This window comes from Heterodontus francisci, chromosome 11, assembly GCF_036365525.1.
Source record: "Heterodontus francisci isolate sHetFra1 chromosome 11, sHetFra1.hap1, whole genome shotgun sequence".
NCBI lineage: Eukaryota > Metazoa > Chordata > Chondrichthyes > Heterodontiformes > Heterodontidae > Heterodontus > Heterodontus francisci.
In genome coordinates, this window is record NC_090381.1 from 110745406 (window position 1) to 110761556 (window position 16151).

Here is a 16151-nt window from a genome sequence, read left to right on the forward strand (position 1 = left end):
ACTGAAATCAGTCTTCGTGCATGAGGTGCATCAGCTTGTTAGATGTGTACAGCAAGTACTTATAATCCTCTTGAATATTTCAGTCCTATATTGGCCTCGATAGCATGACGCTTTCATCCATGTATGCGACTCTATTCGTACATAAGTGCTGCACAACTTAGTCTGTATAATTGACAATAGACGTTTAACAATGATACGTTTAATAATCAAAGATTATGCACATTGGTGTAACAATTGCACAGATGGAACATATTACAAGTACAAATGATAAGCAGTTGAGAGTTACTGTGAAGGCCCTTTGCCCATCATATTTTTCTTTGTGTTATTCTGCGGTTTCAGTAAGATAATATAACACTTAGGTCCAAAAATACAGACAAGCAAACCAAAACATGATGCCCAGATAGCAAACACTTCTACAGCCACAGTGTACTTTCCAGGGGAGCTTATATAAGCTGGGATATAAGTTATCCAAACAGCACAGAAGATCAGCATACTGAAAGTTATATACTTCGCGTCGTTGAAATTATCTGGAAGTTTCCGGGAAAGGAAAGCCAGAAGGAAACATATAGTGGACAGAAGACCAATATAACCCGACACAAAATAAAAGGCTTTTAAAGAGCCCACATCACATTCCAAAATAATTATTTCTCTATAATAGGTCATGTTTTTTAGTGGATAGGGAGGTGATACAGTTAGCCAGATAGTACAGATCAAACCTTGAAGAAATGTAAGGATGAACACGCCTAACCGTTGCTGCTTAGGTCTAAACCAGTCCATCATGTTGTTGCTGGGAAGAGTTGCTTTAAAAGCTATCACAACAAGAATGGTTTTCCCCAAAATACAGGAAATACAGAGAACAAATACAATAGCAAACGCAGTACGGCGCAACATGCAAGACCAGCTGGCTGGTTCCCCAATGAAAGTAAGTGAGCATAGGAAGCAAAGCATTAGTGCGAAGAGAAGGAGGAAGCTCAGCTCGGAATTGTTCGCTCTAACGATCGGAGTTTTCCGATACCGGAAAAATATAGCAGCTGTAACCAATGTAAAACAGACTCCCACTAGAGCAAGTATCACTAACACCACTCCCAAAATCTCTCCAAAGGAAAGAAATTCAATCTTCTTGCGAACACATCGATCTTTCTGTTGATTGGACCAGTATTCCAAAGGACACTTCACACAATCTGTGGTATCTGGAAAAAATAATTTAGCTTCTAATTTTTAAAGCGAAATTTGCTTGTGACCACGGAATACTTAACGCATGTTAGACCTAAATGTACAGACCTGTGGTGTTGCTAATCTCCCCATCGGCGCATTCTGCACAGTCAAAACAACATATTGGCTGTCCTTTCCTGCTAAGCTTTCTTGTTCCAGGAGGGCAAAGTTCTGTGCAAATAGCACGTGGAATCTAAAGCAAAGGACAATATGCTAATGTTATCCAAATGTATTCAATACGATAATTCAAGGCAACTCATTGAAGGTGGCAGGACAGGTTAGCCCCAGCTGAGATATGGTTTCCAGTTCTGCACACTACAATTGAGGAAGGGTGTGAAGGCTTTGGAGAGGGTGCAGAACATATTTACCAGAATGTTTTCAGGGATGAGGGATTATAGTTATATGGATAGATTGCAGAAACTGTGTTTGTTCTCCTTAGAGCAGAGAAGGTTGAGAAAATTTCACAGAGGTGTTTGAAATCATGAAGGATTTATTTAAAGGGAAACTAGCTCCAATATTTGAAGGTTCAATAACCAGAAGGCACAGATTTAAGGCGATTAGCAGAAGAACCAGAGGCATCATGAGGAAAAACATTTTCATGCACCAAATCGTTAGGATTTGAAATGCACTGCCTGAATCGGTGCTGGAACCATTACTGTGTGTAGTGTACATTAATGACTTAGACATGAATATAGGAGGTATGATCACTAAGATCGTAGATGACACGAAAATTGGTGGCGTTGTAAATAGTGAGGAGGAAAGCCTTAGATTACAGGATGATACAGATGGGCTGGTAAGATCGGCGGAGCAGTGGCAAATGGAATTTAATCCAGAGAAGTGTGAGATGATGCATTTTTGGAGGACTAACAAGGCAAGGAAATATACAATGGATGGTAATACACTAGGAAGTACAGAGGGTCAGAGGAACCTTGGTGGACTTGGTCATAAATGTGATACTTGGCTTCATTAGTCGAGGTATAGAATTTAAGAGCAGGGAGGTTATGATGGAGCTGTATAAAATATTAGTTAGGCCACAACTGGGGTACTGTGTATGGATCTGGTCACCACAGTATAGGAAGGATGTGAGAGGGTGGTGAATACAGATTCAAGCATAGCATTCAAAAGGGAATTTGATAAATAATTGAAGAAGAATATTTTGTTAAGTCATTCATGGGATGTGGGCGTCGCTGGCCAGATCAGCATTCATTGCCCATCCCTAATTGCCCTTGAGTAGGTGGTGGTGAGCTGCCTTCTTGAACCGCTTCAGTCCATGTGAGGTAGGTACACCCACAGTGCTGATAGGAAGGCTGTTCCAGGATTTTGACCCAGCGACAGTGAAGGAATGGCGATATAGTTCCAAGTCAGGATGGTGTGTGCCTTGGAGGGGAACTTGCAGGTGGTGGTGTTCTCATGCATTTGCAGCCCTTGTCCTTCTAGTTGGTAGAGGTCACGGGTTTGGAGGGTGCTGCCAAAGGAGCCTTGGTGCGTTGCTGCAGTGCATCTTGTAGATGGTACACACTGCTGCCACTGTACGTCGATGGTGGAGGGAGTGAATGTTTGTAGATGGGGTGCCAATCAAGCGGGCTGCTTTGTCCTGGATGGTGTCGAACTTCTTGAGTGTTGTTGGAGCAGCACTCATCCAGGCAAGTGGAGAGTATTCCATCACACTCCTGACTTGTGCCTTGTAGATGGTGGACAGGCTTTGGGTAGTCAGGAGGTGAGTTACTCCCCGCAGGATTCATAGCCTCTGACCTGCTCTTGTAGCCACGGTATTTAGTTCCAGTTCACTTTCTGGTCAATGGTAGCAACTAAGATGTTGATTGTGGGGGATTCAGCGATGGTAATGCCATTGAATGTCAAGGGGAGATGGTTAGATTCTCTTTTGTTGGAGATAGTCATTGCCTGGCACTTGTGTGGAGCAAATGTTACTTGCCACTTATCAGCCCAAGCCTGGATATTGTCCAAGTCTTGCTGCATTTCTACACAGAATGCATCAGTATCTGAGGAGACACGAATGGTGCTGAACATTGTGCAATCATCAGTGAACTTCCCCACTTCTGACCTTATGATTGAAGGAAGGTCATTGATGAAGCAGCTGAAGATGGTTGGGCCTAGGACACTACCCTGAGGAATTCCTGCAGTGATGTCCTGGGACTGAGATGATTGACCTCCAACAACCACAACCATCTTCCTTTGCGCTACGTATGACTCCTGCCAGCGGAGGGTTTTCCCCCTGATTCCCATTGACCTCAGTTTTGCTAGGGCTCCTTGATGCCATACTCGGTCAAATGCTGCCTTGATGTCAAGGGCAGTCACTCTCACCTCACCTCTTGAGTTCAGCTCTTTTGTCTATGTTTGAACCAAGGCTGTAATGAGGTCAGGAGCTGAGTGGCCCTGATGGAACCCAAACTGAGCGTCACTTAGCAGGTTGTTGCTAAGCAAGTGCCGTTTGATAGCACTGTTGATGACACCTTCCATCACTTTACTGATGATTGAGAGTAGGCTGATGGGGTGGTAATTGGCCGTGTTGGGCTTGTCCTGCTTTTTGTTTACAGGACAAACCTGGGCAATTTTCCACATTGCAGGGTAGATGCCAGTGTTGTAGCTGTACTGGAACAGCTTGGCTCAGGGCACGTAAGTTCTGGAGCTCAGGTCTTCAGTACTACTGCCGGAATATTGTCAGTGCCCATAGCCTTTGCAGTATCCAGTGCCTTCAGTCGTTTCTTGATATCACGTGGAGTGAATCGAATTGGTTGAAGTCTGGCATCAGTGATGTTGGGGACTTCAGAAGGAGGCCGAGATGAATCATCCACTCGGCACTTCTCGCTGAATATTGTTCCAAATGCATCAATCAGCCTTATATTTTGCACTGATGTGCTGGTCCTGGCATGCCCTCCTGCACTCTTCGTTGAACCAGTGTTGGTTTCCTGGCTTGATGGTAATGGTAGAGTGGGGGATATGCCGGGCCATGAAGTTACGGATTGTGGTTGAGTACAATTCTGCTGCTACTGATGGCCCACAGTGCCTTATGGATGCCCAGTTTTGCACTGCTAGATCTGTTCGAAATCTATGCCATTAAGCACGGTGGTAGTGCCACACAACACAATGGAGGGTGTCCTCAATGTGAAGGCGGGACTTCGTCTCCACAAGGACTGTGCGGTGGTCACTCCTACCATTACTATCATGGGAAGATGCATCTGCTGCAGGCAGATTGGTGAGGACGAGGTGAAGTATGTTTTTCCATCTTGTTGGTTCACTCGCCTCCAGCCGCATACCCCGGCTAGCAGCTATGTCCTTTAAGACTCGATCAGTCGTGGTGCTGCCGAGCCACTCTTGGTGATGGATATTGAAGTCCCCCACCCAGAGTACATTCTGTTCCCTTGCCACCCTCAGTTCTTCCTCCAAGTGGTGTTCAACATGGAGGACTACTGACCCATCAGCAGGAGGTCTCCTTGTGCATGTTTGACCTGATGCCTTGAGACTTCATGGGTTCCAGAGTCGATGTTGGGGACTGCCAGGGCAACTCCCTCCCTACTGTATACGACTGTGCTGCCACCTCTGCTGAGTCTATCCTGTCGGTGGGACAGGACATACCTGGGGATGGTGATGGCAGTGTCTGGGACATTGTCTGTCAGGTATGATTCCTGTGGGACAGCTCTCCCAACTTTGTCACAAGCCCCCGATGTTAGCAAGGAGGGCTTTGCAGGGTCGACAGGGTTGGGTTTGCCGTTGTCATTTCCGGTGCTAGGTCAATGCCGGGTGGTCCGTCCAGTTTCATTCCTTTTTATTGGCTTTGTAGCAGTTAGGTACAACTGAGTTTCTTGCTAGGCCATTCCAGAGGGCACGTAAGATTCAACCACATTACTGTGGATCTGGAGTCACATGTAGGCCATACCAAGTGAGGACAGCATATTTTCTTTCCTAAAGGACATTAGTGAACCAGATGGTGGACAATGGTTTCATGGTCATCATCAGACTAGCTTTGTAATTCCAGATTTATGAATTGAATTCAAATTCCACCTTCTGCTGTGGTGGGATTTGAAGCCATGTCCTCAGAGCAATACCCTGGGTCTCTGGGCTTCTAATACAGTGACAATACTACTACGCCACTGCCTCCCCTATAATTGCAAGAAATAATTACATTGATACGGGGAAAGATCATGGGAGTGGGACAAATGAATTGCTCTTTGAAAGGGTTTGTGCAGAATTTGTGGTTGAATTGCCTCCTCTGTGCTGTATTATTCTATTTTTCTGTGATTCTAAGAGCAGGCGAGTCTCCTATCCTAGTCAATATTTATCCATCAGCCAACACCATTAAAACAGATTATCTGGTCATTATCACATTGCTATTTGTAGGACCTTGCGGTGTGTATATTCGCTGTGATTTCCTACATTACAACAGAGAGTACGTTTCAAAAGTACTTCACAAACTAACAAGCGCATTGGGATGTCCTGACGTCGTGAAAGGTGCTACATAAATGCAAGTTCTTTCTTTCCTCTTTTTGTTTTGTTCTCCAAATACATAACGTGACCAATCTGTGAACCAATTTCCTTCGTTACTTCTCTGAAGTGATGATACACATAATGTAATCAAACCCTAACTTGAGCAACCCGTTAGTTTTGTGTATTATTATTTGATCAATTGTGCAATGGATTATCTAAATGTACTGGAAAATAAATTCGTATTAAATTATTCAATTATCATAATTTGTCACCTTTCCGCGACCTCCTAATGCTCCAACAGTGAGAGGAAATGGCCAATAATGAACAATCCAATTTCAGGATTGTTTGAACAAAGGTGGAAAAATTGACGGCTGCGGACATCGTTTCAAATCAGTACAATACAGTGTTATGTTGCAGTGCATATTGGAAGGTCATGGACCTGATATGCTAAAATGAGATCGAAATACTGAGGATGCTGGAACTCTGAAATGAGAACAGAAAGTGCCAGAAATACTCAGCAGGTCAGGTAGCATCTATCTAGAGAGAAACAGAGTTAACGTTTCAGGTCTGTGACCCTTCATCAGAACTGGCAAAAGTCAGAAATGTAACATTCTTCGAGTAAGTGAAAGGGGGAAGAAGAACAAGAAGGAAGGCCTGTGATAGCACGGAGAGATTAATTGACAGATGTAAATTGAACAGAATGCAAATAGAGTACTAAATGGTTATAGTGAGTCCAGAAACAGTGCTAATGCCAGAATAATGAACAGCAAAAACATGCAAAACAAGTTTAAGACTAGGACATGGTTAAATAATAAATAAAAAAGATAACATACTGAAAAAAATAAATAAATAAAAAATGGGGCTCATGGTCTGAAATTGTTGAACTCAATATTGAGTCCAGAATGTTGTAGAGTGCCTAATTGGAAGATGAGGTGCTGTTACTCGAGCTTCCATTGAGCTTCACTGGAATACTGCAGCAGGCTGAGGATAGAAATGTGGGCATGAGAACAACGTGGTGAATTAAAATGGCAAGCAACCAGAAGCTCGGGGTCATGCTTGTGGGCCGAGCAGCAATGTTCTAGAAAGTGGTAATGCAATCTGTATTTGGTCTCTCCAATGTAGAAGAGACCGCATTGTGAGCAGAGAATACAGTATGCCAAATTGTTGGAAGTACAAGTAAATTGCTGCCTTACCTGGAATGAGTGTTTAGGGCCTCGGATGGTGAGGTGAGAGGAGGTAAAGAGGCAGGTATTACACCTACTGCGGGCGCATGGGAAGGTGCCGTGGGAAGGGGATGAGGTATTGGGGGTAATGGAGGAGTCGACCAGGGTGTCATGGAGGGAATGGCCCCTTCAGAATGCTGACAGGGGAGGAGAGGGAAGATGTGTTTGGTGGGGGCATCACGCTGGAGGTGGTGGAAATGGCAGAGGATGATACTTTAGATGTGGAGGCTGGTGGGGTAGGAAGTGAGATCAAGGGAAACCCTGTTGCAGTTCTGGAAGAGAGGGGAAGGGGTGAGGGCAGAAGTGCAGAAATGGGCCGGACACGGTTGAGGACCCTGTCAACCACAGTACGGGGGAATCCTTGGTTGAGAAAAAGGAAGACATATCAGAAGCGCTGTTGTGGATGATTGCATCATCAGAACAGATGCGTCAGAGATGGAAAAACTGGGAGAATGGAATGGAATCCTTATAGGAGGCAGGGTGTGAGGAAGTGTAGTCAAGATAGCTGTGGGAGTTGTTGGGCTTATAATAAATAGTAGTGGACAGCCTATCCCTAGAGATGGAGACAGGGAAGTCGAGGAAGGGAATGGAAGTGTCGGAGATGGACCATGTGAAGGTGAGAGAAGGGTAGAAATTGGAAGCAAAGTTGATGAAGTTTTCCAGTTCGGTACAAGAGCAGGAAGTGGCAGTGATACAATCATCAACATATTGGAGAAAGATTTGGGGGAAGGGGCCTGGGTGGGACTGGAACAAGGAATGTTCGACATACCCCACAGAAAGATAGGCATAACTAGGACCCATACAGGTACCCATAGCAACACCTTTTATTTGGAGGAAATGAGTGGAGTTGAAGGAGAAGTTGTTCAATGTGAGAACAAGTTCAGCCAGGCGGAGGAGGGTGGTGGTGGATGGGAACTGGTTGGGCCTCTGTTCAAGGAAGAAGCTGAGAGCCCTCAAACCATCCTGGTGGGGGATAGAGTTGTACAGATATTGGATGTCCATAGTAAAGAGGAGGTGGTTAAGGCCAGGAAACTGGAATTTGTTGAAATGATGTGGGATGTCAGAAGAGTCATGGTTGTAGGTGGGGAGGGTCTGGACAAGGGGAGAAAAAGTAGAATCAAGATAGGAGGAAATAAATTCAGTGGGGCAGGAACAGGCTGAAATGATGTGTCTACTGCGATGGCCCTTTGGGAAGAAGATACAAGGGGGCTGTTCGGGGTTGCAGGACTATCAGGTGGGAAACTGTAAAGGGAAGATATCCAGAGGATATGAGGTCAGTGACAGTCCTGGAGACAATGCCTTGATGTTCGGTGATGGTGTCAAAGTCTAGGGGGAGGGAAGAAGAAGTGTCTGAGAGTTGGTGCTCAGCCTCTGCAAGGTAGAGAGAAACAGTACCACTCTTGTCAGCAGGTTTGATCACAATGTCAGGGTTAGACCTGTGAGACTGGAGTGCAAGTTCAGAGGGAGCCAGGTTAGAGTGAAGGGGGCAGAGAAATTAAGGCAGCTGATGTCACGCTGACAGTTTTCAATGAAAAAATCAAGAGTGGGTAAGAGGCCAGAGGGAGGGGTCCAGAAGGAGGGAGAGGACTGGAGGTGGATGAATGTGTCCGCTGGTCGGGGGAGAACTCCTCGCCAACGAAATGAACTCAGAAAATGTCTGAAATGCTAACTGTTTCTCTCTCAACAGATCCTGCTGAGCATTTCCAACTTTTTTCATTTTTATTACTACGTTGAGTTCAGCCATGTGCATTGCAGAGAAATTACTGTCAAGATCTTCAAAAAATTGCGATGGGAAGAAGAGATAAAGAAAATAAAGCAGACAAGAATGTCCTATGAATTGTCTTAGAAAACCATTCATTTGCATTAAACCGGGGCAACTGGGACGGGCAATAAATACCAACTTTCCCGCGGTGCCCACAACCAAATAATTAATATAAACACACGCGCGCAATTCTTCCGTTTTCCAGGTCCAAAGCTCATGGATTGTCTGTTCTTCTCGAATAAGAGTTGTCGGGAACATACCTTATTTCCAACACTGCTCCACACGATATCGCCGATATTCAGGACAAGTTCGTGTCCTAAAGGCGCTGAACCATCATAATAACCAATGTTTACAATGTCAAGTGTACTCTCCGAATTCCGTTGCAAATTTATTAATTCATATGTTGGAACGGGATCGCCATTTCTATCAAAGTACACGATTTCTCCAGTCCGAGTTGTGAAATTTACTGTGTGTAGATAATGGAGCAGCTACAGAAGAACAATGCAAGGCATGTAAATCTTTGATTATAAACATGGATTAGTTGCACGTAGACAAGATATACATTCAAATGTATTTATATTATGTTTAAAAGACGAAGGTAGAGAATGTAGGACAGGGCAATCAGCACCAGATGAGGAATAAATAAAGTTTGGGGGCGGGGTGGTGGGGGCGGTGGTGACCATTCATTAATTCGCATGGTTCTGGAACAATCATCGCTTCGAATCTGTCAGCCTGTCCACATTGTAGATGGGTAGTCTCTGGAAAGGATTGGGTGAAAATAAAATGTATATGCTTGCCTACCTGCCAGGGCTCAAAATTTGAGATATGAGCACATGTGTTATTTATAAAGGGTCCACTGCCTTCTTTACAGAAAAACATATCGTGAAGTGCATGAGCAACAGCATAGACCGCTTTGTACACATGGTAGGAACTTCCATCCATTATTGCTGGAAGATATGCGTTTTCTATCCCATCCAATTGTTCCTTCCCTGTGCATTGCCGTATTTGAAATGGAGAATTTCTTTCCATTGTCATATTGCACATGAATACACTTTCCCAAAATTCCTTCACCAAAATGCTATCATGAAACTTAGAAGGATGAACCTGAAGAAGGTAATCTCTGAGCCTGGCTATCTCTGTCCTGCGGGTTGCAACACCGATTGTCCCAACGAGAAATCTTGCGCTTTCTTCAGGTGGGAGTAAATCTTCTGTAACCCACCCTTCACTTCCAATCCACTGTATGCCTGTTACGTTTTGACGCAAGATTTCCTTCAGTAAAATTCGCATATCACCGGTATCAACAAAAGCAACCACGACCTTTGTCGTCGCCTGTTTGATCACCTGCACTACTTTGCTGATTTTCTCCGCAGGATCGGTCCTGTAAAATGACTCAGAGTACGCAATGCAAACCCCAGTTTTTTGGACGTGTTCGACAAATGCTTGCATTCCAAAATTACCGTAATCGATATTACTTCTAACTGTTCCAATCCAAGTCCAGCCGAAAGTTCTCACGAGTTCAGCGAGAAGTTTGGACTGATGGCTATCACTTGGTATAGTTCTAAAAAATGTAGGATATTCTTGCTTGTCGCTGAGGCAGGAGCAAGTAGAATAGTAGCTGACCTGTGTAAAGAAAATCATTAATATGAATAGGGTTGCACACAGCAAGCCATAAATGTGTTCACTGAATTTTTTATAAGTTTTGCATATCTAATATGATTTATTGCAGGTTTGCCTACACAGTGCGATTTGGACGATATTTATGCCAATTTGTAAAATTAAAATGTCCAAAATAAAATTGAAATTTATAGAATCATTTTCAATCTTTGCATAATATAATAATTTTCCACTGCGCATGATTGTAGTTGCATCGTAAGTACATTGGGACGATTGCAAACCTGCGGCATGACTAATAAAATTATAGGATGCTACAGCACAGAAGGAGACCATTCGGATCTTTGAAAGAGCTATCCAATTCGTCCCACTCCGCTACTCTTTCTCCACAGTCCAGCAAATTTTCCCCTTTCAAATATGTATCCAATTTATTTTTGAAATTATTATCGGATCTGCTTCCACCGCCATCCTAGGCCTTGCATTCTAGATCGCATTTCGCTGAGTAAAAAAATTACTTCCTCGAATGGCCTCCGGTGCTTTTGCTAATCAGCTTACATCTGCGTCCTCCAGTTACCGAACCTCCTGCCACTGCAAAGATTTGTATATGTACACTCGTTCTTTCTACCAACTTTGATATTATGTTCTGTATGACCCGTTCAGGTCCTTAACATATAAACAAAAAGAGCAGCGATCCTAATACTGACCCCCGAGGAACAATGCTGTACACTTTCCACCAGTCTGAATAACAACCATACACAATTGCTCTCTGCTTTCAGTCCCTGAGCCAATTTTATATCCACTTTCCTTTTCATCCCACGGTTTTAACATGTCTCGTACGTCTGAATCAAATTTCTCTTTAAGCTTCTCCGCTCTACAGAAAATTATCTCAATGCATCTAGTCTCTCCCACGTAACTGAGTGGTTTCATCCCCAGTAGCATTCTGGTAAAGCAACTCTCCATCACGGCAGTGACCAGAATTGGGCACAATGCTCCAGCCGGGGTTTAAACAGTCTTTCATAAAGGTTTTGCATAACGCTCTTGCTTTTGTATTTATGCTTCTATTAAGCCATGTTTCCTGCAAGCCTTTGTAAAAGCCATCTCAACTTGTGCTGTCACTTTCAAAGACTTGTGTACTTAAACCCCCAGGCCTTTCTGTTCCCACACCCAGTCTAAAATTGCACCATTCAGTTTATAATGCCTTTCTTCACGTTTCGTACCAAAATGTACCTTCACACTTCATACTATTCTCTTACATTTCATCCTCCTTGTGTCTTCCAATTTCACAAGTCCGACTATCTCCTCTCGAAGTCTATTAATATCATCCGCAGATTTTATTATATTTCTGAGTTTCGTTTCATTGCAAACCGTGAAATTACGTTATGTATACCAAGAAGAACTGTTAACCTAACAATAACCCCTGAGGGACACCACTGCACACTTCTATGCAGACTGAAATACAACCACTCACCACGAATATCTGGTAGGTAGAAATCCCTTAGCCATTTTCTTGTCCAAGCAGCCGCTTCCCTTTTAATCCCCGGACTTTAATTTTTGTTAACCGTTTTATTATATTGTACTTCAATAAACACATAAGCACTATATAACCGCAGTATCCTCCTCAGTATCTCCATTCCTGCGAGAGAATTGAATCTTCGAATTATGATTTTATTATCCCTACACTTTGCAATTCGCCGAACACATTAAAAACGCAGCATTAACGCAGGTGGAATTTTGTTTTGTTGTGTGTGGCTGACCGCCGCAAATTGACTGAATATACCATCTTAATGAAAATACACTGAAATGTCTAACATATTACCATCGGAATCCCGAAAGACCCAACTGCCCTTGCAGCTACTATCGAAGACGTGGATAAATCACAGCCAATAATGGCAACGACATTGGAGGAACCTTTACATTGTGGGTAATCAATTAGTTCTTCTCCACTGTTGACCAAAGCGAGTGCTACTTTTGCCGCAATTGTGGAGGACGAGCAGTCATCGCAGATTTTATATCCTAGTGTGATATTCGGAAGTAGGGTTTTGTCCTGGTTTATTTCTTCAATAGCAAATATCATGGTCTGCACCAACCGAAAGTTTGACAAGTGAAAACTGCGAGATACATAAAAAATTGGCATGAAAGTAATTCAATCAGGTATTGTGGAATATTACTGACGTGAAAAATCTTGGTAGTGCAGAGGAGCAGAGAGATCTTGGTGTCCAGGTACATAAATCCCTGAAAGTTGCCACCCAGGTTAATAGGGCTGTTAAGAAGGCATGTGGTGTGTTAGTTTTTTTTAGTAGGGGGATCGAGTTTCGGAGCCACGAGGTCATGCTGCAGCTGTACAAAACTCTGGTGAGGCCGCACCTGGAGCATTGCGTGCAGTTCTGGTCACCGCATTATAGGAAGGATGTGGAAGCTTTGCAAAGGGTGCAGAGGAGATTTACTAGGATGTTGCCTGGTATGGAGGGAAGGTCTTACGAGGAAAGGCTGAGGGACTTGAGGTTGTTTTCGTTGGAGAGAAGGAGGAGGAGAGGTGACTTAATAGAGACATATACGATAATCAGAGGGTTAGATAGGGTGGATAGTGAGAGTCTTTTTCCTCGGATGGTGATGGCAAACACGAGGGGACATAGCTTTAAATTGAGGTGTGATAGATATAGGACAGATGTCAGAGGTAGTTTCTTTACTCAGAGAGTAGTCGGGGGGTGGAACGCCCTGCCTGCAACAGTAGTAGACTCGCCAACTTTAAGGGCATTTAAGTGGTCATTGGATCGACATATGGATGAAAATGTAATAGTGTAGGTCAGATGGTTTCACAGGTCGGCGCAGCATCGAGGGCCAAAGGGCCTGTTCTGCGCTGTAGTGTTCTATGTTCTATGTTCTAAAATATGTTCGTTCCTGCGAAACTGCATTCTAGCAAAAAAAAAGAATTCATGAAATAGCAATCACCAGATTGACTTTTCTCTTTCTGATGAGCAATATGATCGGAAACCCCATTCAAACGAGGATTCATATTCTAGTGACCTGGCGATACATGCAACCCTGTAGTAAACAGCAATACCTGTAAATTGATTGCAACTTAACGTGTCATCGGTTACAATTTAAAAATATAACACATTGAAAAAGTGACTATCAACGATCAAAGCAAATAGTTAAGAACTTAGTGATATCTTTGCAGACACCCTTATTTGTTTTCAATGTAATTCACTGATTTAACAGCCTGAACAACAGTCGTCATCTAACGTGTTAAGACCAGGGATTTCTCCTTAGTTATAATGCGGCCAAAGCAATCCCGACTGTTACACGGTGCTTCAGTACATTGTTTAATACCCACTGCACTAGACTGTCGGACATTTTTGAATATGCCCTTGCCGATCCTTTCTCAGATTATAGTTACAGAACAAGTTCCAATAACATCAGCGCTGTGTCAATGCACAATATGTCTAATAAGTGAAGGGTGATCATTCTGAGGAAATGAATCTCCGTTTCAAATCAACTGAAAATAGCGACCCTATAAATCAACCATAAACCTGTTTAAATCCACCAGATGATAATTAGCGACCGAATACAGAAAGTTATATTTCGGACTGGTGATAGAATGATATTTTCTGTCGTTTTGTGCAGCATGGGCAATGGCAGTTGTCCTCGGCACAACTGGACTTACCTCCGGCATTGTGATTCTGTCGGTGGAACTGTAAATGAATGGACGCTCTGAATCGCATCTAAGTGCACGGTAAATATTCCACCGAGGATGATATCCCCATCCTCAGATAAATCGGGTAAACTATGTTTTGCTTGACTTTTGCACGTTATTCTATGGGTTTCCCGCGTCGGCACAGCAGCTAGCAACAGGAAAATCAGAAACAGAGCCATTGTTTTATTTCAAGGTACCTGTCACCAGGTTATCTCTAGCTATGACCCGATGTGCTTATATATGGGCACAAATCTATTGGTGCAATTGCATGACAGCCAATGGCTTGGCAACTTCCCTGAGACGAGGATTCACACGTAACATGGGGATAGAAAGGGGGAATGGGACTAACAGGATTTCTCTATAGAGAATCGGCCTGGTCTCGAGGGGCTGAAAGGCCTCCTTCTGTCTCATTATGACTAATAAAAACAGGCAACTGTTTAAATCCCAGCAGAGTAAACATTTTTCCGAGGAAAATTCAAGCAATTCCCATGGTAATGCAAAAGGCTTGATGCTGCTAATGTTCATCACCAGATAAGATACAGAATTTCTGAACACGAGTGTTAACTCTAGCAATGAAAATGAATTCAAAGTTAAATCGTAAATCAAAAGCAAAGGAATATATTTCAGCAACCGAGAAGTTGAATTAAAACCTTCCACTTATCATCGTCTCATATTGTTCCTTCAGACACGACAGGAAATGAGACCAGGCATCTATAGCGTCATCTTTCTAAATTTGCTTGAATGTAAATATATGTGTAATGGTCGCATTTAGCAGCTGGCTCAGAATCTGGTTTGATAGAGACCTATGAATGCGGCCTATATGTTAGTATCTCAGTAGTTCCCATTGATGAAATACCCGGCCTTTTCTGTTTCTGGAAATAAATCAGCTGGCCATTGCCTCTAATGTGGCTCTGAGGTTGACCTTAAAACTGCCTGTTATAGGAAGAAATAACGGAAATCACCCAAAGAACCTTGAATGCTGTGCAACGAAGCACATTTACTGAGCACGTTAAAAAGACAAGTAGTTCTGCGTAGCGTTGACCAGAGTAACACAGGATTTAATTGCGACACAAACTGGTTGGTTGTTCAACATTATTTATGAACAATGCAGAACTTCGGAATGTGAAAGTAACAGTTAACTTCCTATAGCTCTTTTTCTGGGAGGAAATCAATCCTACCTTCTTTTCTCGTTTTTTTAACCTTCAGGGAGTGTATCTTGTGATCATTACTTGACTTTCTGATGAGGCAGACTTGTACCTCTCTTCAAAGAAACCTTCCCTATAATTCTGGATCAAGAATAAATGCCGTTTACATCGCGCGCATCATAAACTTGTCAATCTCAAAGACCCATCTCCTCTGACTGGTAAGAAGCAAGGAAAGCGAATTCTACTCATCCGGATAACCCGCCGCCGAATTCCTTAATTTGAATACGTACTTTCACAAAATTGTAGATATAGTGAGGGTAAGATGTGATGGGGTAATCGTATGACGGCGTTAGCTTTGTGGTCAACGCTATGATTATGGCTTGCGTTTTATTTTTGATTAAACTTTCATTTTCTTCTTCTCCCCTGTCTTGAAGATGATGACACGTTTTGTTGTATGTCCCGCTGGAACACTCTCTAGTTCATTTAGCTAGCCACTTTCCACGTTTTCTTCCAGACAATCATTATTGCCCAGGCTGTTTGACCAGAATGAGAAGGCGGTGCTGGCGCGTCATCGGATTATGAGGAGGAGTAACCGTTCTAGATTATTTCCTCTTTCAATCCGGAGACACGCAGGGCAACACGTAGGATTTCACTCTGGATATTAAATCTGGTCGGGAGATGTTCTTGCCCATAATATAGACAGTGGGCTAGACCTTGACTTTGTGCGATATTATAAGACGGGCGATGGCAAGTGGAAGCTAATGGAAATGAAACTGGAGAGATTTAAAACGGACTGCTGACGCGATCACTTGTTCTGTCGCATTAAAATCAGAACTACAGCCAAAGAGAGCTAAAAGGTCGGTGTCATTTCTTACCTCATAGAAAATTGTGCAGAAAGTTACTGGCGCTGGTTGTGTCACCTAGAATCGTTAGAGACTCACTTTGTTTTGCGGCTGGTATACTTTCAATGGTGTTTGCTTCTGCGGGGCATCGTTGCTGGTAAACGCAGAAAAAGGTTTAACAAAAACTGAAAAATATCAGTTTGCATACGATTTGTTACT

At 43.2% G+C, this 16151-nt stretch overlaps 1 protein-coding gene across 1 annotated transcript; it reads right to left on the minus strand.

The window, feature by feature from the left end:
* Nucleotides 1–282: 282 nt before the first annotated feature.
* LOC137375085 (extracellular calcium-sensing receptor-like) lies at nt 283–14058 on the minus strand. The gene is made up of 6 exons (XM_068041713.1): nt 13916–14058; nt 12068–12359; nt 9442–10260; nt 8901–9128; nt 1282–1405; nt 283–1190 (listed from the first exon to the last, which is right to left on the minus strand). The coding sequence occupies exons 2-6, from the start codon at nt 12323–12325 to the stop codon at nt 283–285; spliced, it is 2337 nt and encodes a 778-aa protein (XP_067897814.1). The 5' UTR covers nt 12326–12359; nt 13916–14058.
* Nucleotides 14059–16151: the final 2093 nt, after the last annotated feature.

What these genes read in the sequence shown, in the direction of transcription:
- LOC137375085 (XM_068041713.1), bottom strand. Translation starts at nt 12,325, where the DNA reads ATGATATTTGCTATTGAAGAAATAAACCAGGACAAAACCCTACTTCCG. An exon ending in CAAATTTTGAGCCCTGGCAG is followed by an intron (nt 9,129 to 9,441) that starts GTAGGCAAGCAT and finishes GTTCTTCTGTAG; the next exon opens with CTGCTCCATTATCTACACAC. An exon ending in GGAGCAGTGTTGGAAATAAG is followed by an intron (nt 1,406 to 8,900) that starts GTATGTTCCCGA and finishes CCTTTGCTTTAG; the next exon opens with ATTCCACGTGCTATTTGCAC.